General features: G+C 38.3%; 1 protein-coding gene across 6 annotated transcripts in view; it reads right to left on the bottom strand.

Annotated features, from left to right (window-relative positions):
- agtpbp1 (ATP/GTP binding carboxypeptidase 1) overlaps window positions 1–25,803 on the bottom strand; it is a 175,177-nt gene that overhangs the window by 16,586 nt on the left and 132,788 nt on the right. For all 6 annotated transcript variants that reach the window (XM_078396172.1, XM_078396169.1, XM_078396170.1 and 3 more), the window contains 5 exons: window positions 24,778–24,958; window positions 22,441–22,570; window positions 17,225–17,356; window positions 14,188–14,364; window positions 8,755–8,912 (listed from right to left, as the gene is read on the bottom strand). In XM_078396172.1, coding sequence (XP_078252298.1) covers window positions 8,755–8,912; window positions 14,188–14,364; window positions 17,225–17,356; window positions 22,441–22,570; window positions 24,778–24,958 — 778 coding nt within the window. The remainder of the gene's footprint in view (window positions 1–8,754; window positions 8,913–14,187; window positions 14,365–17,224; window positions 17,357–22,440; window positions 22,571–24,777; window positions 24,959–25,803) is intronic.

The raw sequence follows: 25,803 nt of genomic DNA, 5'->3' as shown, positions 1-25,803 counted from the left end.
ATACCCGCTTCATGCACTGAATGTTTCTATGATTCAACTCCCATAGCCTTCACATACCACCATTCAATTAACGTTGACAGGAGCATCGTCCACAGATGCTGCAAGAAACAGATCCATCTTATGCATCAAGCCCCCTCTTGCTGATATGTACCGCAATAAGATTTCCCCTCAGCCACCTCCATTTTACACAAATCCCGTCTAGTCAGTCTTTCCTCAATTTCTCTTCCTTATTAACATTTACATAAATATCCTTTGTATCTTTCTTAGCTCCACCACATCTCCCCTATCATGTGGTGACTGAGACAGTATTACCATAATTATGACCTACAGTTTTCTCTACTCTTATATTCAATGCTCTGGCTAATAAAGAATTACAGAAAATTTATGAGACATGAAGCAATCATTGACACGGTAAGATTAAAAAACGATTTTTCAACCCAAACACACTTGCTAGGATTTGATTAATAGCTTAATTATTCCTAGCTCTTTAAATTCAGTGTGTATTTCTATCTCTACCATCCTGCAGTGTCAACGAGTTGCATACTCCCGCAACCATCCAGAAAAAATATCCTTTCCTTGTCTCCTGTACTTGTAAAAAAAAAGCATGCCAAGTCTCATCTAGCTACTTGCACTGCTTTCGTCAGGGATCATAGGATAGACATACTATGTTTTGTTTCTCAACATTTCTCGGTATCCTGCCAACTATTAGGCTGGATCATGCTCGATCTAATCCACTCCCCGTGATTGCCACCCATGCCACTCTTGTGATTATTCTAACTTTGTGAGAACCTGTTGGGTCAGGTTGAGCTTCAGGCTCCTCCACTGCAGGCTTCCCTTAGCCTGAAGTGATCCACAACATGGTCTCAGGTAGTGGATCCCAAAGCTCAAGCACCCAGATGGTTCTGAGAGCCTTTGACAGCTCTTTGATCACATAAGCAAACAGTCAAAATAGATTTGTTTTAAATGCAAAAAAATATTTAATTAAATATACATTTTCTTAATAATATTTAAGTGGAATACATGAAAATAATTTAGATTTAATCAAATTAGAAAGTTTACGCTGCTTCATTGAACAGCTGCCATGTGTTCATACACAGCAACACCTTAAGATCAGCACATATCAAGGCAACAGTTGTGATGGTTTTTAATCAAGGGTGACGACCTCAGCACTAACCTCATTAACTCAAGGCAAGTCCAGCAATGGAGTCAGAGGTCAGGTACATGGGCATTAAATGTTGGACTGAACTTCGGGCCACCAGCTAGCAATCTATCTGCAATCTCTATTATATATTCCCTTGCCTTTACTGTCCTCCAGATAGTAAATCTTAGTCCATTTACCATTTTTTCTCTTCACTTAAATAGTTCATTAATATTCTGCCCAATTGACTAGTTAGGCAGCTTCCACTACTAGGTTGTAGCCTCTAATGTTCTACTTCTGCATGAGCAAAAGAACAGGCAAAGACGCGTGGAAAAGATGCACCAGAGCATGCCAAAGGGCGACCAGTTGACTTTTGTATGTTATGCGGTGTGACTGCAATCATATATTTGGTTTGGAATGTTTATAGTTTAAGCCTCAGTGACCACCATTATGCAATGGTGGGTGGTAGATTGTGCAATGCAACAAATAGCTCCAGTTTGGAAGCAGCATGTTGCATAATATAAACTCTTATAAATTTTAAAGCAGCTGGTAAGAGCTCAGTTGGGTAAATTCTCCAAGTAAAAAGTTATGGATTTACCAAGTAATATTTTAATTTAAGAACATTGAAGACATGATTACCCAATTGTAACTGCTGTTGAAATGTCAATTTATCCATTTATTTGGATGTACCGCTAAGTGAGAAAGCTGCAGATTAAAAGTTACATTCTACCAAATTATTAAGGGATAGCTGTCTGATTACAGGTTTGGCAACATAGAAAATAAATTCAGACAACATAAAATGACCCACGTTATGAGAGACAGTGATTGTTTTTAGTGAGCTGTTCAGCATTCTTTCTTTAACCAATACCATCAGGTATTCATCATTCATCCCAATTTTGTTTCTAAGACTTTGCTGTCTGGAAAATTGGTGTTGCATTTGAACACTAGTACAGTCCTTCAAAAGGAAACTTACAAGTTTGAGGACACGAAATGCACTTTAATTTCTTTCTTTTCTGAATTAGTAGTATTAGTTAGTATTTGTTACTCTGTCAACACACACACAAACAGTAACCACACGAATAGCACCAGAAGAAAATTGATCTGTTTACACATCACTGATCTTCAAATGTTCATACTTTTAGATACAGGCATGACGGTTACCCCCTGCCTGCCAATGCATGCTGGACCTCCCTGTTGCCAACGATTTTAACTCTCCTTCCCATTCCTATCGATACCTTTCTGCCCTGGGCCGCCTCCATTGCCAGAGTGAGGCCACATGCAAGCTGGAGGAACAGCACCTCATATTCTACTTGGTTAGCTTACAACCCAATGGTATGAATTCCACAATTTCAAGTAATACCCCACTACTCCCTCTCTCTTACCCATGCCCTCTGCACCCTGATGGGCAATCACTTCTCCCATTCCCGTCTCCACCCGAAACGTCACCCACCCCTCTTTTTCAGATTCCCTCCTCAAATCCATTTAAAGGGTCCTGACCCAAAACTTTGCCTAACCATTCCCTCCACAGATGCTGCCTGACCCACCGAGTTCCTCCAGCATGTTGTGTTTTGCAGAGATTTTAGTAACTGCGGTTCCTTATGTCTCTAGATTTTGTTTTATGTTCATACAAAATATTATGAATTCATCTTCCTAATTTAACAGCATTTCCTATGGTTGAGAAGGAGTCTTTGACTTTGCTTTAAAATTTAATTTGTCATCTTACATATATAAAAAGAACATCAAAAAACGTAACAACCGGCTCCAAAGCTATTGCTATTGATATTCTCCTTAACTGAATGTTCTGGTCAATACGATAATAGCCAAGCACTGATTGACATTTGTTTAAACAAGATCTTTGGTTACCATTTATGGTGATGAAGCACTCTGTCAAGGTCAATAAATATTGATTATATTGTTCTCAACAGTTTTCAAATAGCTGAATTGCAAATGATTACTTTATCAGTTTGGCTGAATAGTGTTTGACCACTGCTGTGCAATCTGGATGGTGAAATTCCCTTAGTGCTGTATCAGTGTCAATCCTCACTCAATTTAATTGATGATCAATTAAAATTATGACACCATCCATTTTACACTGAACCACCGAGAGTCGGATCCAGATCAGAGAAGTTGCACATGGTAGAAGCAACACCTTTAAAATCAAAATGGAGAACATTGTCTTCTAGATCATATGTGGGATTTTCAGCTAAAGTGGTTCATGATGTTGTAATGGGTTGTTTATCTGATCTGTGAGAATTTGCAACATTCAAGGATGCGCTCAAAGCCTCCTTTAACAAATGCAGTATCCCAAATAACACTTAGGTATCTATGGCCCCTTATCAGTGAAAGGGGGAAGGTGCAGTTGGGATGTTGTTTTGAGTGTCGTGTTCATGTATCTGAGCACACAGAACACTTGTATGTCTGCTGAAGGGAATTAACTGCCTCACAAACTGCCCATCTGCCCCTTCCTTCAGGCATCTCCTGACCCACCTTTGCAAGATACAGCTGTTCCCACAATTGTCTCATTAATCACCTCAGAACTCACAAAATTGAAGGTGAAACAAGTCATCCTTGATCACAAAGGACTGCCTAAGAAGATCTGGTCAGTAAAATTAGCTGCTTCGTGTTTTAAAAGAATCAAGATTTGGAATATGGATCATTGAACGTTTCTGTGCTGCAGGGATGACAAAGAATGAAAAGATCTTGCACAGTTTGCTTCTTATAACTAAACAATGTTGCAGCCAACAAATAAAATAGGATTTGACTTCCTGCTCTTTTGATGAACGGCATTTTTGCTTTAAGCACATGGAACCCAGAGCTGATCAGCAAATATTAATATTTGGAACAGCAAACAATTTAATAGCTGATTACATATTAAAAATGTGCTGCATTACACAATGGTAGTTTGCTACTGTAGTTGCAATATGAGATAAATATACAAAGGATGTGGTGGAAAGATCAGCTAATTTAGGTAAGGATGAAATGGCTAAACAGCTTATTACATACCACAATTTAAAACTGACAAGCAGTTAACCTTTATTTCCATACTGAATAACTGATAATAACTCTTTTCCTCCAACATTTATTCAAGGTGTTAAGCTAAGACTTTTGAACAATAATCTTCAAAATCCACAAATCATAAATTTAGTAGATACAGCATGCAAACAGGACTTTCCGCCCACTGAGTCCAAGTCTACCATTGATCACCTATTCACATTAGTTCTGTGTTATCTCACACTAGGCGAATATTTTGCAGAGGGCAATTAACCTACAAACCCGCACGTCTTTGGGATGTGGGAGGAAACCGGAGCATGTGGAAGAAACCAACGCGGTCACAGGGAGAACGTGCAAACTCCACACAGACAGCACCAGGGATCAGGATCAAAGCCGGGTCACTGGCACTGTGAGGCAGCGGTGCTCTGCAGGCTGTGCCGCCCTTGTACGGAGAAACATCACTGGGAATAGGTGCAATTATGTGATCTATGCTTCCTTCATTTGTTGATGTTTCCAAGGCAACATCAATATGCTACAAACATTCTTAAAAAGACAAAAAATAAAACATTGAAAGCTGGCTGGAATATTGACTTGGAGAAGACACAATTTAATACGATTCATTAGAAGATCTTCGATTGACTGGCACACCTCTTCCCCCTACCTCCTTTCCCCACATATGAAACTCAATTGTAGAAACTGATATTGGTTGCAGCGCCCATCCAGCCATCAACTGAAGCCTCTTGTTCTATTCTGTAGGTTCAATTATTAGCATCTATCAATTTTTAAAAAATATATTAAAACCTAAAATTATGTTGGTATTCATACTATAAATTGCCTACTGAAAGACTAAATAATGAAAAAAATCTGCAAATATGGCAGATATATCTGCAATAGTTATGGCATTCCACCTATTTTGAGGGACCTATTTTTCCTATGACATATGGTTGATGATAGAGTCATACAGTGGTACAGCATGGAAACAGGCCCTTCGGCTCAAATTGCCTACACCAATAGGTCCCAGCGACACTAGTCCCATCTGCCTGAGCTTGGCACATATCCCTCCAAACTTGTCCTATCCATGCACCCGTCTAACTGTTTCTTAAATGTTGGGATAGTCCTTGCCTCAACTACCTCCTCTGGCTGCTTGTTCCATACCCCCACCATCCCTTGTGTGAAAAAGTTACCTGTCAGATTCCCCCCCTTCACCTTAAACCTATGTCCTTTGATCCTCAATTCACCTACTCTGGGCAAGAGACTCCGAGCAAAAATATGGCCAACTGATATCATTTTGTGATTAAATAGAGTTGAAATTTTACCCAAGGTGAAGAATTTCTGGAAAATTGCAAGATTTTTATTCAACATCACATTGATTCTAATATTAGTATTAAGGAACTGAATCAAAACATACAATTGGGAGCTTCAAGAGAACTGAAATAACAAAGAGAACATTTGCTTAGGAAAGCAGCTGTATCATTACATAATTTGTAGGTTAATAGTTGACATGCTATGCAATCTCCAACATCTGTCTTAAACAGGCTAATATAATTTTGCAAATTAGTTAATTAAAACCTATCAAATCCTAACCTGCTTTCAATTGTACACATCATTGCCTATAATGGGGCTCAAATGTTAGTTGGAGATTTGATAGCATTTCTTCAAAACATGTCAAATTTTACAAATTCCTTAGCTTTACTTTGCTAAAACTTTGCAGGAGCCTCGAATGGGCAATTTATTCTCATTGTCAAACAATAAGTATCATGGATTAGCTTAAAGAAAACAAAATGGTAATTCTATGGCAAAACAAAATTGCTGGAGGAACTCAGCAGGTCAGAAAATTGGGAGTCAATAAAGGTAGGATCAAGATCCTTCACCTGGATGCCACTGTAATTCTGATAATTAGTTAACAGCAAGAGATCATTTTCTCAATTGAAATAGGAAAAAGTTGCAACTTTTGCTGGGCTTTTTATTTTCACCATGTTTCAATCATCACAGTTTGGTTGTTCTAATAACATTTCCTTTCTCGTGTTTTACACAAATTTTGATAGATTTGCTTTGCTATGTTGTAAACATGAAGGAGCAATGCATAAAATTAACATTCAAAATTAGCATTTCAACACCAAGATACTAAATTGAAAGTAATTGAACAAAATGATATCAGTCGGCCACATTCAACTCAGTTCATGTCACTTCAGCCTGCCCTAAGAATCATATGATACAGATGGAAGGGCAGTTCATGCACAAGAAAAAATCCCACCGATGCACTGGAGAATAAATAGAATGTGTATGTAAATTTGGTCACAGGCAAAGATGCAAGTTTGAAATATTTCAGAAATCATAAAACCAAAATACATTTTTTATCCAATGATGACTGGTGATGGTAAAACCAACAGGTATTTTCCAGATACATTTTCTCATCACTTAACCAGTATTCTGTCTTGTTGAATACCAGCATTTAAGTAAATAGGCACGATTTTATAGACATGGTCCTTCCACCCACATTGTCCTTATTTGGATGCAGGAAACTCATCTTACTATACTTGAATATCCTGGTGCTGGTTAAGAAACAGGATTCTGGCAAATAAAAGTGAAGAGGTTCATAAATGATAAGCATGCAAAAACATTAAAGGATGATTAAAACTTCATGGTTTAAGAGGTCAGTTCTTTTTTTTAACATTTCCACACTCACAGACTTATGACCTGTTGGTATTGTACTGTTTAATTAGCAATGTCAGCATGGCCTTGCAAAGTACAGTGCAAAATGGTTTACAGAAAAGCCAGGGAAGTTCCAAACTTGCCAGTATTTACTAGTGTGCTTGTCAGCTACAAAGTGGAATAACATTCATTTTTCAGAAAAATGCAGTGTTGGAGTAACTCAGTGTGCCAGACAACATCTCTGGAGAACACGGATAGACAACGTTAAGGGTCGAGACCCTCCTTCAGACTGATGGGAGTTATATGCCCTGAAATGGAACACTACAATTCTTACTGATAGCAGCACAACAGATTTGTAAATACAGTAATAAACTGATAAAATAAACAAAAAAATATTTCAATAAATATAAACAATATTATGCAAAAGAAATCAATGCCCAAAGTCCCTAGTGCAACCAAGGCAGCTTATAGTTCGGAGATCAGTTGGAGTTCATAATGTTTAATAACTTGATGGTTGTTGGGAAGAAAATGTTCCTGAACCTGGACGTAACAGATTTCACACTTCTATACCATCCCTCCCAATGGTAGAAGTGAACCGAGTGCATGGCCAGGGTGGTGTGGGTCCTTGATGATGCTGGCTGCCTTTTTGAAACAGCACCTCCTATAGATCCCTTCTCAGTATTCACCACTCTTTGTAATCTCGTTCGTCCCTGGCGCTCGAGTTCCCAAACCAGGCTGTGTTGAAACCGATCAATATGCTCTCCATCTGTAGAGGTTCAGGAGAGTATTCATCAACATGCCAAATCACCTCACTAAGTAGAGGTGTTGATGGGCTTTCTTTATGATTGCTGGATCCAGGACAGCTCTTCAGAGAAACGTACATCCAGAAACTTGAAGCTGTTGACTCTCTTCACCACTGACCCATCGATGAAGTCAGGTTTGTGGTTCCTTGGTCATCCACTTCTAAGGTCAACAATCAGTTCCTTGGTTTTCCTGATGTTGAGAGCAAGGTTGGTGTTTTAGTACCATTCGATCAGACAATTGATCTCCCTTCCATACTTTGACTCATTATTATCCGTAATTCATCCAACAACGGTGGTATCATCAGTAAATGTAAACATGGAGTTGGAACTGTATCTGGCTACAAAATCATGGCTATAGAGGGAGTAGAGTAGGGGACTGAGGACACAGCCTTGAGGTGCACCTGTGCTGATAGTTATCGAGGAGGAAGCGTTGTTGCTAATTTGTACCGATTGTGTTCTGTTGATGAGGAAGTGGGGAACCGCTGTTACTCCAGCATTTTGTGGTTTTTGCTCAAGATTCCAGCATCTGCAGTTCTTTGTGTCTCCTCTATTTCTTTTATCAAGTTCATTTTCAACAAAAACAGATGCCAGTATAGCTTCTATGAAGGAACTTCTTTGGAGCCCATAAGCAAACAATTTTATTTAGGGTTTGGTAAACAAATATAATATTCCTGGCAGAGTAATTTCTTGTATCTGCACTTATCATTTTGAGTTTTTATGCATGCTGATTTTGCTGTATTGGTTTCAGTAAAAGTGTGTCATTTGCAAACTTACCTTCTACAATCATATTAAAGTCATTAATGTGACAAAGTACAGCACCACTCCCTGTAGTACACCACGAGTCACACCCCTCCCCACAACTTTACTACCTCAATTAAAATTCTGATAGAGATGGCATATATAAATATATTTTTGGAATAATTATTACCAAACCAGACACAAATAATATGTATTGTAAAAAAAATTCAGGGTAACAATTTTTAAAATTTTTTTTTTGCATTTTTTCTTAATTCTCGAAGCTTGGAATTATTTTGTTAAATACTGCAAAACACCACAGACACACTATCAAAACACCTTCAAAGTGTTTCAAAGCAGCTGCTTACAAAACCAAATCGAGTTTGAATTAATATACCACTCCGCAGTCCATTATCAAATTAGATGAAATCCTACCTGGTTACGTTGCATCTAGTGTCAATTAAATCGTTTTCGACATCCAGGAGGCTAGGAGGCAGCCGACATTCCACCGACGTCATCCTCTTCAGACGCAGAAGACTAATGCAGAATTTAGCTCCCATCTCTTCTAACTGTCTTGTCCCTATTTGTTGTCCCTTTAGAAAACATGAAATAAATGCACAGAATGTTACCAGATGCATTGTTGCTGGTGTAATGTTCATAGTTTTATTTAAATTTGTGAATTTTTTTCATGCGTCTTAAGTTTGGTTTGTATTAGAATTAATGAGTAAACAATTACTGCAGATTTCAGTGTGTGAATGCCTGAAATATTTTATTGTTGCATCGTAGTTTTTTTGACACATTGTCAATGTTCTTCTTCACTTGACTCTGTCCAGGTGCAATTATCATGGAATTCACTGGAAGCAGCTAAGTACCCAGACGTGGAGCTCAGATTCTGAATATGCTCATGGGGCTAGATAGTAAAAGGTAAAACCAGAAAAATTGGGGGAAAGGAAAATAAAACACAGGTGTTGGAAATATGAAATAGAAACAGATCAGGAGACAGAAAAACAATTAATGTTTCAAGCTGATGTTCTTTCATCAGGATTTGTACAAGTTAGAAATCAAACATTTTACATCGTAGAGGAGGAGGGGTACAAAATTACATTGTTCATAAATGCTGAGATCGGAGACACAAAATCCCTGATTTAGTTACAGAGACCAAAATTGTGATAGTCCAAATTGGGGTAATTTCGTTCAGAGAAAGGGACAAACCCAATGAAATTTGTATCTTGCCTTATTACTATTCAGGCAATAACATATTAACCAGACATATCAACTCTAATTCTACCTTGAAAATTGCTTCAATGGGTGCAATATATTGGTGCCAAGGAACAGGCAGAATTGAAGGAGAGGAAAGGGATTAAGTTTGACACCAAAAATAACAAACCCTGTTTTAATCACAGAAGCAGTCTATTTCCTTTTAAATTTATTCTATTTTATTATCTTAAGCTTTTCTTTTGCAGAATTGCATTGCAAATAAAACTAGAGAAATGTAACACACTTAAAAGAAAAAAGCACATGATTTAGTAATTTACAAATCATTTAAATGCTAATCTCATTAGTTTGGATTATCCAAGATAGTTTCAATTCATAGGGAGACAATTTGCAATTTGGAGTTGTTTAAGTTGACATGTGGAAGCTGCAAAATATAGTTAAGACAAGACCAAGTGGACCCGTTGGGCCCAAACCTCTCCTACATTGGTGCAACAGCCTCTCCTCCCCCCTCCCCCCCTCCCTCTCCCCTCCCCCACCCTCCCCCCTCCACCACCCCACTCCATCCCCCTCAACCCCCCCTTATCCTCCCTCCTCTCCCCACTCCCTCCCTAGAAGATAGATTTAAACTTAAAAATGTGAATAACTTAAAAAATTTCACACAGATTTTAATGAAACTTCTTCCATTAGCACCAAAGGGACGACGGTGAATAAGGTGGGCCTAAAATTGTCGCGCTATCGTATACCGTTTGGGCTGTAGTTTAGGAACAAACAAACAAACAAGAGTTTTGGTATATAGATTTTAGCTTGTCAAGTACACAGAAACAAGTTAAAGCAGTAATGGTAGTATTTTGAGGTAGGTTGGAACATATTGCTTATTCTTAGTTGCCCTTGGTAGCTAATAGTAGGCTTTTTTCATGATTCATATTATTAACTTTTGAAGCAATTGATTAGGTTGTTAGGCCACTTCGGAGAGCAGTGAAGAGTAAACACATAAGTGATAGTCACATCTAAGCCCGTCCAAGCAAGGACAACTGACCTCCATCCATAAGGAACATAGTAAAATAGCTGAGTTTTTAGAAGAGTCAGTGATTCGTAATTTTCAAACCAAATGTTTATAGGCAATAAATAAACTAAGTCAAAGTTGTTTGTTCTAGCTGCAATCTTGGAAAATATACTAGCCCTGATTTTTCTCATGAAACAATGGCGAAGGTGGCTCTCAGTTACTAAGAAGTTAGCATTGAATTTAATATTCCGACTTACTCTTCTTGATTTTGGGGGTTGTATCCTCGTTTGGATTCTTCAAGCTGACTGGTTGTTCACACTGACACCACTAGCAACGGAGGAGTGGGGGAAAGGGTTTGTGATGCCTTTGAGATATTTAAAAGCTACAAATCACAATAAAAACTCTACAAGGTGGTTTTGGGCATTTGCAAATACAGTGAACAGATAACACTGTTAGTTTATTGTGGACTAAACATCTGCAGATTTTCTATTACAGATGGAAATGCAAGTCAATTCCTTGTGCTGCTATAACCATTGTAAATGACCAGATGTTGCAAAATGTTTTTCTGAAGCATAAATAAGTGCTTCTCTCTCACAACAATGCTAGACCAGTAACAACCTACATCTGCTCAGGTGAGGAAATAATGATAACTATGGGCCTTTTAAGAACAATGAAACTTTGTAATTGAAACAGGTTTCCATTTCAAAATTAATAAGCTGTGTATCTGGACAGTAGCTCTAGCACATTTTAATTATTAAATTCCATCATTTAACAGCCCAGGTAGGGCTATTACATAAGGTATCAAAGTTAAAGATCCTGAGGATTGATTTGCACTTTGGATAATTTTATTTTTAAGGCAATAAAGTATTAAAATGTAACAAAATTACAACGCAGTTGACTGAAAACTATGATTACCAGGAGCAAGAATAGCTTCTTCCCAGCAAGAGTACACAACACTAACTTAGACAACTATGGTCTTCTAAGGATTGTGTCTTTAGTTGCATTAGACTTCGGTTTTGCACTATTTCGTTACCTTATATTACAGTCATTAATTTATTGTACTTTTGACCATTAAATATTTATGTGTGTTACTGTGTTTACCGTTAAGCTGTAGAAAGAATTTCACTGTTCTGTTATGGGTAAATATGATAATTAAACACACTTGACTCATCTGACTCTTGACTTTGAACATTTTAAGTAAATACTAGACGGGTGTGCACCCGTGGGGTGTAAATCTCTGCTGCGGGCAGTCCTGCGGGCGCGGCTGAGGGAGGGGGGACTATAAGGGAGGTTGAGGAGGGATGGAGTGGATGAGTGGGTGAGGAGGGATGGAGTGGGTGAGAGGTTGGGGAGGGATGGAGTGGGTGAGGGGGATTGAGGAAGGATGGAGTGGGTTGAGGGGGGATGGAGTGGGTTAGTGGGGGGCAGGGGAGGGATAAGGGGGGTTCAGGGGGGATTGAATTTGTGAGGGGGTAGGGGGGATGTGGGGGAGAGGGAGGGGGGCGAGGGAGGGGGAGAGGGAGGGGGAGAGGGAGGGGGAGAGGGAGGGGGAGAGGGAGGGGGGGAGAGGGAGGGGGGGAGAGGGAGGGGGGAGAGGGCCATCTTGCTGGACCCTCTGGCGCCGCGCTGCACCACGGGAGGAAGGTCATGCACGAGGCATGCCGGGAGAGGCGCGGTCCTCGGGGGGGGGGGTTGCGCATTTGTTAAAGTTAGCCCCCCATCATAGGCCTCGACTCCCTGGGCCCCCCTCCCTCATTGGCCGTCTCTCGGGCGAGTCCCATTGTGACATCACACGCTGAACATGGCAAGCAATTGGTTTAATAAGGTAATTTTTAGACTTTAAAATCTCTAACTTGAAAAATATATATACCCAAATAATTCTTTTATTTATTATTTATTATTTTATTTAATATTTATTATTATTTTAAATAATAATTAAATAATTATTTTACCCTAGTAAATTGGATCAACAATACAATGTCTTTCTACCAAACTAAAATAATATAATTATGTATATATTATACCTATACGGAGCACTATATGAAGGAAGATAGACACAAAATGCTGGAGTAACTCAGCGGGTCAGGCAGCATCTCTGGAGTGATCCCTAGAGATGCTGCCTGACCCGCTGATTTACTCCCGGATTTTGTGTCTACCTTCGATTTAAACTAGCATCTGCAGTTTTTTTCCCTACTTTTTTTTCCTACTCTTATCGGCTGAGGCTAGTATAACAATAACGACCCCAGAAGACATGAATGGAACCTGCAAATAATTTATAAAATCAGATCATATGTAAGATACAGCTAATTGCTTGCTTCGAACATCTGCAAACAGATGGCATCAACATATAAAATAATTAAAAACATCAGAGATTAGAAAATTTGAGAACAAATTACATTTCATCCAAAACAACAAATATGTTTTACTTAAATAGGTATATACACTAATGATGGAGGGGGGGGGAGGGGGGGGAGGAGGGAGGAAGGGGGGAGGGGAGGTTGGGGAGAGGGAGGGGGGAGCGGGGGAGAGGAGAGGGGGTGGAGAGGGTGCTGCACCAATGTAGGAGAGGTTTGGGCTCAACGGGTCCACTTGTTCTAGTTACATATAAAGTTACAAATTAAACCAAGATAAAAAACATAACACATGGAAACATTTAATGAAAAATTATTCCATTGTAAAATGCGTTTTTTTATGCTCAGATGTACAGATATGTACAGATATGTACAGATACATCTAATATTTTAGTTTACAAAGATCTAAAATGTTTTGTTTCCAGGAATGCTGCATGGCATGCGTTTTCAGAGTTTTGTGATTTATTTTTGAATAAAAGTAGTTTGTGTCTTATCCTTCAATTTCATCAGTTCCCTGGCACCACTATGCAGCATCCATTCCAGCTTTTTCAAGGTAGAAATAGTGTTGCATTGATTAATATATTCTATTTCTATCATGTCTGATCTGAACATAATTCAGTGAATTCAAACATATGCAAAAAACAATTAATTAATTATGAATGTCTCAAATGATTACGGAAAATCATTCTAAATGGGGGGGGGGAGATTGTGAATTTAAGTAAACCCAAGGTTTAATTTAGCTTAGTTTAGAGATACAAACGCACTGAGTCCTTGGTGACCAGCGATCCCTGCACATTAACACTATCCTATCACACTAGGGACAATTCACAATTATAACAAACCAATTAACCTACAAACCTGTACATCTTTGGAGTGCAGGAGGAAACCGGAGATCCCCGAGAAAACCCACGCAGGTCACAGGGAGAACGTACAAACTCCGTACAGGCAGCACCTGTAGTCAGGATCTCAGTATCGTATCCGGGTCTCTGGCGCTGTAAGGCAGCGTGTAAACTGTAATGCAGCTCCACCGCTGTGCCACCGTGCCACCCCACCTTCTAAACACATTTTCACGTTATGGAATGTCTCCGCTGACTAATGGCATTAAAAGAGATTAAAAGGTTCTGGGGATCATTTTGAATTTTAGTATTTGAATGCCAAATGAGGTAAACAAGATCACAAGGAATCACTGGGATGAAAAATGAGCAGGTTCAACAATTCGTGAGTGATTGGGCAGCAAAATTTAAAATGAAGCAATATATTTTTTGCATTATAGGCGTGAAATGCAATTTTCTCTTTCACCTTGTATTTTCCTTGATCGCAGCCACAGTACGTGCTTTCCATTGTATAGCTCCTCGCTACACCAACTTCACGCCACACAACAACCCGCGCTGTGGATTCCTTGGACTTCTCCACCACGAAACTGCAGCTGCTCATGCAGAATGCTGGTGCAATTTGGTTCAACACCTTTGGCAGAGTCTAGATGACCAGACATCAGGAAAAGATAATTAAAAATTAGATTTACTGAACGGAAGTTTCCAAGTGTAAATTGAATTCTAAAGATAAATTTGAATGTTCTGCCATTTTGTTGCAATGGAAAAAAAATGCCAAGTCCAATTATCTAACAATACTTTTAGATATAAGCAGAATGTTAAATTTCAAGTATTTAAAGTATTACACCAATTTTGACAATATGCTGACTAAGTAGAGAAACCATAATGAACAATGAATTCAAGGTTCACTACTGACTCAGGACCATTTTCCTAATTTGGGGCAAGGTTCTCTTCACAACAACAGCTGAGAAAAGTCGGTTGCTTTCAGGGGACAATGAAAAAAGGGTATTAAATCAAAAGAGTATCAAGTCAAACACTTGATCAAAAGTGTTGGTCAAAACTGTTCAGTGAGACTGATGTGGCTCAAATTTGTAATGCTGTATTTCTCCAAATGTTAGCTCTGACAACCATAAAATGGAAGCCCACTTTCTACTAAAAGACAAAGAATTAATTCATATTCCAACACAGGATAATAATTATGCTCTTGCATAATTTGCAATATGATTAACCAAGATATATATTTTTTAAATCATAAGCAACTCATGTCTGAGCTATACTTGGCTGTTTTTCTTGAAAGTTTAAGAAAAAATACTTTTTATCAAACCTTAAACATGCCTAATGAAAATTTAGTGAAAACATTTTACTCAACGTTATACAATAATAATCAATAATCAGATTGATGCACTTGGGATATAGAAGATAAAAGCTGTAACTATGTAGTTTACATTGCATTTATGCAAAAGATTATGAATTGCAATCTGTCATTTGAATTTGCTGGAGATTCCTTAGAAAGGTCAATGTTTCTGGCCTCACCTAGATGGTCGCTATATCTATTACTTTTATTACCACAATATTTTTCTACACTTGTCCTCATTAAGCTATATTAGCAATTCAGCCACCCTACATTGCAAAAAGTATAGTCTCTGAATCAATTTTCATCTCTGCAAAAATATAAGGTATCATGTAATTCAGTATCACCAAAAAGTAGAGCATCGTGTTTGTCAATATATTTAGCCTGGGTTATCGACCACTGGCATCATTTGAACCTGAATGGCTAATGACTGCATATGACAGATTCATATAAAGCCTGTATTTGCATCTATTTGCTAAATAAATGCAATTGTAGTCAGATTTGGAGAAGTACAGGGAAGGCACCAATGGTGGAAACAGCAAGCCACATCAGATGTGGTAGTATTGTGTTTTTGTTTGAACTAGCATCTAAAGTAAAGAAAAATGATCTGGAGACACTTTTTCAAATTCCACCACAGATAGAGAATTAAAAATTTGGTAAATAAAGCCAGAACAAAAATCAAGTGTCAGCAATGGTGACGGTGACAATGATGTTAAAAGAGTTTTGGGTAAGTATACGGCCATTCTTACTTTGCCTATATGCGAGTCCAGACCCCACAAAACCGTTCACTCTTAAATGCCCTCTCAAATTGTCAGAGGAAATTTAGAATGAGCAGTAAATACACATTTACCAGCAACAAACAAATCCTTTGAATAAAGGAAGATGATAAATGATTGGTGTAAGAGATTGGCTTTAAAAATGAAAATGTTCAGGGTACAAATCTCAGAATGCGGGCTTGCCAAATGTTAACAGTGGAATCATTAAATTCACCATGAGCAGGAAGGAGTATCCTGGCAAGCCAAGCGCCGGGAGTATCCCAGCAAACCACAGCCAAGCCCACCAGCAGGCCCGGCTCGCCCATCGTAGACCCACTCACCAAGGACAGGAGACCCGCCTGTTAGGTCTGGCTTGCCCACCAGGGACTCCAAACTCGGTCCAGAACACCGGCATCGATGGGACCTGCACTGCCAAGGATGGGGAGGGCCACCGCAAGCAACCGCCGAGAGTGTAGGGGTACTGTGGAGAGTGAGGGGGACCGTTGAGAAGCGGCAGAAACCGTAGGGGGATTACTGAGAGGGTAGAGGTCTCGTGCCTCCGAGTAGGAGGGCGGCCGAGAGCTACCAGGCGGGGGAGCCACCAAGAATGAAGGGGGACACGGTAGGGGGCCATCTGCTGCCTCGTGCGGCAGCAGGCAGAATATAGGACTGTTTGGTGGACTTTTGTAACTTTGCCGGCACCTTTTGTATACTGTCCAGGTGAGGTCTGCAAAATAATTTTACTGGGTTGTATGCAAATAAAGCATTTCACTGTACATAGGTACATGTGATAACATATAATTAAATCATTGAAAGCCAGAGACAGACATTAGTATTCTTCTTTATCAAGTGCCAGCCATGGTTAACAAACACAAAGTTAATGGGTGAACAGAGCTCAATGCAAATCAAGATATAGACAGCAAGGTTTTTGGATGACTGAGCTTTTTTTAAAGTGAGTACTTCAAGGAAGGCTGGTCAAGGGTGCAGTGGAAGTGGCAAGTCTAGATTTAATAAAGGAATGATTGAAAGTTTTGAGACGTGATGGGTAGGCCAAGTTAAAGGGAATTGTTAATAAACCATCCTTAAGGCAGTTCTGAAAGCCTTTTTCTGCCCTGAAAACTGTTGAGACCTGACTGTTTAGTTGCAAATGAATTGTAAAACCTTGGAACACATAAAATAACAATAATCAGTAAAGCATCTTGTAATAAATGAAAGTATTCCAGCATTATAGTAAAATAATAATATAAATGTGAGCAATTCTAATTGAATAAGCAGCCTTCTTTGACTGAATAAAGCAGCAGTTTTAGCTTCTACAATGCCATGATCAAAAATAATTACTTGTTCTTGAAAATTTAGAAAAATAACATTTAAATTGGATGGACAGCCAAGCACATACGCACCCTATATCCAAGGTCTTCCTGAAGGTCACAAGAAGAAGCACTAACATCAGTTTGCCACATTGTCTCCTTAATGCTGCAGCCATACATGAAGACATTTTTCTTGCGCGAATGACCATGATAGTCACAAAAAACCTGTTGAAACAATGGGCAAAATAATTATTAATCTCCTTCATTTACATGAAAATTAATGACATTGATAAACATCACCCATTTGTTTGACAAAACCATTTCAGTTTTTGTTAATGTATCGTACTACATAAATACCCATGCTTACGATGGGGAAGGCCGACTTGAACCATGATGCTATCATTACATAATTAAACCACTGGGTGGCTGCCAGCCAATTTTTCAACTGCAAGTTTATTTTTCAAGTTCTGATACCAATTTGATCCTTTTAAAAGCTATTTTGTCTGGAATTCATTTGTTTTATTTAGTTTAATACATTTTTTGCTTTAGCTTGTTAATTGTTTATTTGTCCATTCTCCTCAGCCACTCCCATGCTTCTCACTTGGTCATTCTGCCACATCCTGGGTGTTGGCTCAACCCGTCAACTTCATCCAATAGCTTCTCAGCCTGTCAACATACCAGACCACCAGTTCAGAAACTGCATAATCTGAGCTCCCAGCTGACTCATCAAAAGCAACGACTACAATCATTTTTATTTGTTGATCTTTTGTCATATTTTCATGTGCATCTTTATGCTGGCAGTTGGAGGCAGACCATTTAATTAAACTTCAAGGAATCGATTGAGAGCTGGCCACTACACCCTTTCCCCCGTACCCACCTCTCCTGCCTGCTTACAGCTTTCCTTAGCTCAGTAAGTTCTGATAATATTAAAAGGAGAAACTTTACCATCAAAATAAATGTCACTAATAAGAAGAGGGGCCAAAGAATTAGAAGGAACTCGAGTTATTTTTAACAAATATAGTGAAATATTATCACTGTCTGAGTGTGCCAGGTTCACCTTGACCCTTGACCTTTGAAGGAAAAATGAATGCTTCCAATGAATTGTCCAAAGCACAAAGATTGGTGCTGACAATTCAGATCAATGGAATTTTATGAAGAATTAATTCATAATAGGAAGCAGAATTGTTTTTAATAAGTTTATTTTTTTCCCCCAATATATTACTTTATCAAAACAATGGCGCATTTTTCTGATAAAAATTCTACTTAGCTGAGGGATGAAAGGTGTGGAATAGGGATAAGATTGTGTTAGCATTTGGTATTCCCAAGAAAGCTAACACAGTCAGACGCAGAGTAAAACTCAATTTATCCTGCCCAATAATGTAAAGATGTGAAATGAATCTACTGGTTGCTAATCATTTTAACTCCATGAAAACTGGAGGAACAATACCTCATATTCCGCGTGGGTAGCTTACAACTCAACGATGCGAACATTGATTTTTACATACACCTCCACTTCCCCCCTTCTTTTCCTGTGCGCCACCTGGATGCACACCCCTCCACTCTATCCCCTTCCACCTACATTCCTTCCTCAGGCTTCACATTTCACGCTTATTCTATTCTTATCTCCTTATTTTATACTTTGTTTTTTTCATCTCTGGCCTTTGTTCAACCATCTGCCAATCAAAACCCGCATCACCTACATCCACCTATCCCTGACACATTTGTCCCACTCCCATCTTTCTTCCTGCTCACTCCCCCACTACAATCAGTCTGAAGAAGGATCCTGACCCAAAATGTCACCTATTCATGTTCTCCAGAAGATGGTCTCATAAACCAAGAACAGCAATTCAAGTCCAAGAATAATGTTAGCGGTAAAAGCACCTGTAATTACTGAAACAATGGCCCAAGTTACTTTAAATATCTTATTTTATTAGTGTTTAAATTTACGTAAATGGAATGTGTTTGATTTTTTGATTTCATAAGTTCATGTGATAAGTAGGTTATCGAGTTTTCTCCGCCATTCAATCATGGCTGAATTATCTTTCCATGATTTAAACACATTCAAAGTATCTGATCTTAGTTTTATCAGACAAGGGCAAAACACTGGTGCCTACGTTCCTGCTAAATTCTATTTTAATTATCTAAATGCAAGATAAGTTTGATTGACCAAGGGCAATTCTTGAAGACTTGACTAAAATGTGTAGAGATACTCATCTTTTTCTTAATGATGTTTCTCTAAAATGCAGGTGTTCACTATTTATAAATCTCAAGATGCCATAAGCTTTTGGAAGTCAGATATAAAGATATAAAGTACTCCATTATTCTACAAATGGTTGATCAATGCATAATATTTGTTTATTCCAAGGTGGTTTCTCCACTGATTTATCGAAGCACTAATATTGAACATGAGGAACATGAAAATTTTCTTCAGTACAGCCATTGTCTGATATTTTCATTTTATTGTACAAATAATAAAACATCAAACAATGGCTACAATCTTCCTGACAATTGCTCTAATGAGTCCTCCCTTCCACAGCCTAAATACTGCTAAACATCGCTACAATAGTCAAAACTCCATCCTTTGACATCTTACCAGGGTACATAAATAACATGAACAACCCAAGCTCCAACTCATATCTATTATAACGTACAAACACTGCCATCTCAGACTTCAGTTAAAACTAAATAAACCACAACCTTGGCTTATCGACAGAAATGATTCCTCCAATCTCACCCGCCACAGGCTCCAGTTCTTTCCTGCCTTGACCTCTCTATAGTATTAATTTTTGACATAATTAGGATAATCAAGTTAAAATCTGCTTGCATTAAAACCTCTAGCACTTCCCTCATAACAGATCAACCCTGTTCCCATAATCAGAAATCAATGGCCATCTCATTCATTACTTTAAATGACCCTTTACTGCTTAGTCTGTCAACGCATTAAGTAAACAGCCACATACATGCAGCTTACAATAATTACATTATGACCGACAACTGGTTACCTTTTCCATTTCACAATTAATTTCATTGTTACATTTATTAAAACAATGTATTAAAAATAGTGAATCTTTATAAATGTTTTTCACCTTTGGTATGCATTATATATTTATTCGTAATAATTGCTTCACGATTTCAAGTGCAAATAAATACCACCCCACTGGCCTTTTTATCCGTATAGAGTTAAAACATGCATATTCATGTATCTAAATATTACATTTTGGTACAAATCCTAAAGATTTAAAGAAAAATGGCATAAAGTGACAACAGTTTAAGGATGGTTGTTTTCAACATGCACTGAAAAAAAATCAAGATTAAAAAAATCAAATTAATTTGGGTTCTGATCACTTAAAACACACTTTGCAGCTTTAGAACATCTCAGTACTAAAATAAGGCCGACCTTGCCTATTAATGATTTGACAATTGATTGCAAGAGTAGCAGCAAGTGTGCTTCACTGTCATCGGGAACAGTGTATTTTAAACATGTGCATTTTAAAAGTGTATTTTAAACATAGAAACAGAAAAATAGGTGGAGTAGGCCCTTTCGGCCCTTCGAGACAGCACCACCATTCAATATGATCATGGCTGATCATCTAAAATCAGTACCTCGTTCCTGCTTTTTCCCCATATCCCTTGATTCCTTTAGCACTGAGCTAAATCTAACTCTCTCTTGAAAACATCCAGTGAATTGGCCTCCACTGCCTTCTGTGGCAGAGAATCCCACAGATTCACAACTCTCTGGGTGAAGAAGTTTTTCCTCATCTCAGTCCTAAATGGCCTACCCCTTATTCTTAAATTGTGACCACTGGTTTTGGACTCCCCCAACATCGGGAATTTTTTTCCTCCATCTTGCCTGTCCAATCCTTTAAGAATTTTATATATTTTGTGGTATCTGTGCATTTTGTGCTAATTACAAAAAGGCTGGCACCCCTTGATCTGGTACCATCATCTCTCAATCCACGGTCTCTCTAATAATCAGCTGATATCCTAGTCTTCCTCTGCACCACCCTAATATGAACACCAGAATCCAAATTTCCCTTACACTTCAATGTCAGTGTCAGCATTCCAATTTCCCTCCCCGATCCTAACCTCCAACTATCCATGAACGAATGTAACCCCTACTCATCGTTACAGGTTTAAGCTTTTGGTTGCTGCCTTCTGAACCCAGCCTCTGAAATGAGAACCAGGTGGCATCTATTCAACAATTAATGAATTGTGCGTCAGCCCTCAAATGAGAAATTTCAGGGCATACATTGCAGTCATCCCCCACAATTTACATTTTTATTTGTCACAAAGATTTTTACAATGTCATTGACCCTAAACACTTTCTTTCTCCCATCTTTAAACATTTGGGCTTATTCAAGAGACTGGAAAAAATGCACATTTTGGTAGCCATTTGTAGCAAGTAAACAATCCATGATAAAAATATATAAGGAAAGAACATAGTATGCTAAAATGCATATGCAATTATGCCAAATGATTCATTTTTTCACCCTTATTTATATGGTCATGAGTCCTGCTACATATATACAAACCGTTATGGATATAATGCTCATATTAATTTGGTTAAGAATAATTTCATTATGGTATTTCAACCATTTTTAAATTAGATTGAAAAACTATACTTCTGTTTGAATGGTTTAAAAAAGAGTGGTTTTACTTAGGCAAACCATTGGATCTAAATTCTCATTATTTCTCACATGATGTTTGTAGAGTTACTGATCCCGAACGCTTTCTTTTTCCCATGTTTGTCTGCACATGCTTTTTTAAAACAGATTATGGAAAATACGTATTTAGGAAGCTAGCTATAGCAAGAATGCAATTCATTATTTTTTTAACCAGGAATCAAACATTGAATTTAATTCTATTTTAATTCTATTTCTACCTTAATATTTCTAAAAGTTTGTTTCAAAAGTATTGGCATTAAAGAACATTATGGATTACACCTGAGATGTAACAGTATGAAAATCATGGCAGGGAAAGGCATATCAAGACTGAATTTCCAATAAATGTTGTAAGATGTTATTTAAAAAAAAACTTTAACCGGGAAACAAATGCTCCATTTAAAACTCTGTGTGAAAATGCACACAAATGAGTGATTCACAGCAAAAACAAAAAGGGAGCTTTCTGACTTTGTACCAACAATTAAAAACAATGCAGAAGTTGTGTGCTTAAATGGTGGTGCTACACAGTTTCATTTACCCCACCAATAGGTTTTTTTTTCTTGATGCACTTAAGATTTGAAATAAGGCAAATCCAATATTGTTTCCGACTGCATTTATAGAATTCTATCGTGTTCCTTGGCTACATACCAGGGGGGTATGTTGTATACTGGCAAGGTACTGCAGCAAGCCCTTGGTATGGTAAATCGTTGGATGAAGTTCAGCGTGAGGGGTTAACCATTGACGGTTGAGATCTTCTCCACTTAGTGAGCAGCGATGGCTACAAAAATAAACAGAAGTATGAAAATACTTTTCAGCAACTATTCCTTCTTAGGTTTAGTATTCATCTTTTCACCTCTGATCTGCATTAAGTATTTTGCTGATTCTACAAGAAAAATATGGAACATATTGACATAAATATTAACCTCAATCCCACATATAATCATATGGTTGGAGGTTGAGGTTGGAGGTTACTTGAGAGAAGTATATAAAATTATGAGAGGCATAGATAGGGCAGTCAGAACTTTTTTCCCCAGAGTGGATATGTCCAAACTAGAGAGCATAGCTATAAGGTAGGAGTCATAGAGTCATAGAGTGATACAGTGTGGAAACAGGCCATTCGGCCCAATTTGCCTACACCGGCCAACATGTCCCAGCTACACTGGTCCCACCTGCCCATGTTTGGTCCATATCCCTCCAAACATGCCTTATCCATGTACCTGTCTAACTGTAACTTAAATGTTGGGATAGTCCCAGCCTCAACTACCTCCCCTGGCAGATTGTTCCAAGCACCCACCATCCCTTGTGTGAAAAAGTTACCCCTCAGATTCCTATTAAATCTTTTCCCTTTCACCTTGAACCTATGTCCTCTGGTCCTTGATTCCCCTACTCTGGGCAAGAGATTCTGTGCATCTACCCGATTTTTCCTCATGATTTTATACACCTCTATAAGATCACCCCTCATCCTCCTGAGCTCCAAGGAATAGAGACCCAGCCTACTCAAACTCCCTATAGCTCAGTCCCTCTAGTCCTGACAACATGCTTGTAAATCGTAGGAGGGAGAAAGTTTATTGGAGATGTGCGGGGAAGTTTTTTTTTTACAGAGAGTGGTGGGGGCCTGGAACGTACGCCAGGGATAGCGGTGGAGGCAGATACAATTGTGGCATTGCGGAGGCTTTTGGAAAGGCACAACATAGTTTTTTGTGGGGGGGGGGTTGGATGGGGTGTGGGTGATTTGGGGGTGGTGGAGAGAGAGAGGAAAGCTGGAAAAAGGGGAGGCTTAATAACCCTCCAACATCTTTCTTCTCAACTCCAACATCCATTGTTTACTGGATAAATATTTCAGAACAGTCTTCGGAAGTTTACTCAGCAATCTAACATCCAGTGCTTACCTTAATCTCTCAATTCTTTCTTGATATAAAAGACCCCTGCATTATCCCTCCACTTGCTTGAGTAAAGGTTCCACGTTCCTAATGCAAGTGCAAAATTCTTAAGGGGCTTGACAGGGTAGACATAGGGATGATGTTTTCACTGGCTGGGAGTTCACAGTCCCAAGGTACGGAATCAGCTACTTAGGAAGAGATGACTAGTGAACCTTTGGAATTCCCCATTCAAGAAAGTTGCAGAAGGTTAATCCATGAATATATTCAAGACAGTGAACAATAGATTTTTAGATAGTAAGGAAGCAGAAAGCAATAAAGTAATGCTGAGGTACTAAATCAGCCATGATTTAATGGCAAAGCAGGATGAAGGGTGGAATACCCTGCTCCTGTCTCTATTTCTTATGTTTTCTTTTAGAATCCCAGAATGTAAGCTATGATAGCCAGAAAAAAAGAAGAAAGAAAACAGAAATCCAAAATAAATAGGTAGAAATACTTAGGTCATGTGCAGTTGTTTAACATTAATGCTAAACAATTTTCAACCTGAAACATTAACCCTGTTTCTCTTTCCACAGGTGAAGTTTTTTTATCCCAGTCCAGGAGCTTCCTTAAAAACTTTGGTTTCCTGTATTTTTGGAATGTTTACTTATTGTCTAAGCAAAGACAAATACAATGCCTGCTTTTTAATCTGGGTTCTTCTGTCTCTGATGATCACTTGGCCAGGCTCATCTGTGAGAAGAGAAACAGAACTAACAGTTCAGGCTGAAGAACAGTTCAGGTTCATCAGAAAAACTTCAGACCTGAAATGTTAGCTCTATTTCCCGACTCACAATGCAGCCTGTCCTGATAAGGATTTTCACATTTTATCTTCAAGAGCTTTCCCAGTTCATCATTATCTACACACGTGACACATTTGTGTGATTTCAAACAAATAAACTGGGAGCTTAGAGAGGTGATTAGAGAAGGGAATATGACAGAAAATTACCAACAGAATTCTAAATAATAGAAAAAGGAAATATTAGGAACATATTTCATCAAGATGATTAACCCCAATTTAACCATCAACCAGTAATATTCTAAACTTAATATATAGAAAAGATTATCTCACCTTCCATTAATGACTCCATCTGGGTTCAGCATAGGAACTATTTTAAAAATATACGAGTCCCTCAAACTCTGAGCTGTCAAATTATTGCTCATTAAAAATTCCAAAGTTCCTTTCATCACCCAGCTGGAGTTGCTTTCTCCAGGATGGACACGAGATGTTAAGAAAATGTAAGGCCGATTTCCTGCAAAAATAGAAATTAATGTACATTATATATTTGAAACACAGCTTTACTGATCTATAATCATATAGCATGACTTAAGACAAAAAAAGGGCCTCTACAAAACATTCAGCTTCCCTCGGTAGCCTTGATTAACGATCAGAGAAAATAGAAAATAGGTGCAGGAGTAGGCCATTCGGCCCTTCGAGCCTGCATTTAGGGAAAATTTGAGGTGGGCCAGAAACCATTACAGCAATATGTTCCACAATGAAAAGTCAGAACATAACAGTAGTACCAATAATATTTTTCTGGAAGCTTTACCTTTGCAAGCACTTGACAGTAAAGCAGGGTACTAGTAAATTGGAAACTGGTCATTATCCAGTATAATTATATCCTCATCCCACTTTAGAGGTGATCAGTCTGCAGAGGCTTTTTGTTTAATCTTTTTGATCATTTGATAAAATGGTTGATAATGCAAGTAAAACATAGCCTTGTCAATAAGCTTATTTAAAAAAATAATACTTGTTACGAAAACATTTTTTTTTTCTTTTAAAATAATTCCTAATCTACTTAACCCAATTATATCATTGAGAGAGTAATTTACTGAGGCAGAGCTGGAGGATAGGAACCATGTTGCATGGTTCAATACAACTATACGATAAGTCCTTATTTGCATTTGGCCCCTTGAAGTCAGGGTAAAGACAAGTACCCTGAACTTCTCCTGAATACTGAGTTCATTACGAATATCCCATTCTTTGTCTTGCCTAAAGAATAGTGTGTTGACAGAGAAGTGGAGACCCACCTATTATGAATGGACGATACATATAAAAATCATTATAGGCCTGAATTTGGCTTTATTTTTTAACTAG

This window comes from Rhinoraja longicauda, chromosome 3, assembly GCF_053455715.1.
Source record: "Rhinoraja longicauda isolate Sanriku21f chromosome 3, sRhiLon1.1, whole genome shotgun sequence".
In the NCBI taxonomy this organism is placed as follows: Eukaryota; Metazoa; Chordata; class Chondrichthyes; order Rajiformes; family Arhynchobatidae; genus Rhinoraja; species Rhinoraja longicauda.
Note: the sequence above shows the minus strand (reverse complement) of the source record. Positions and strands in the feature narration are given on the sequence as shown.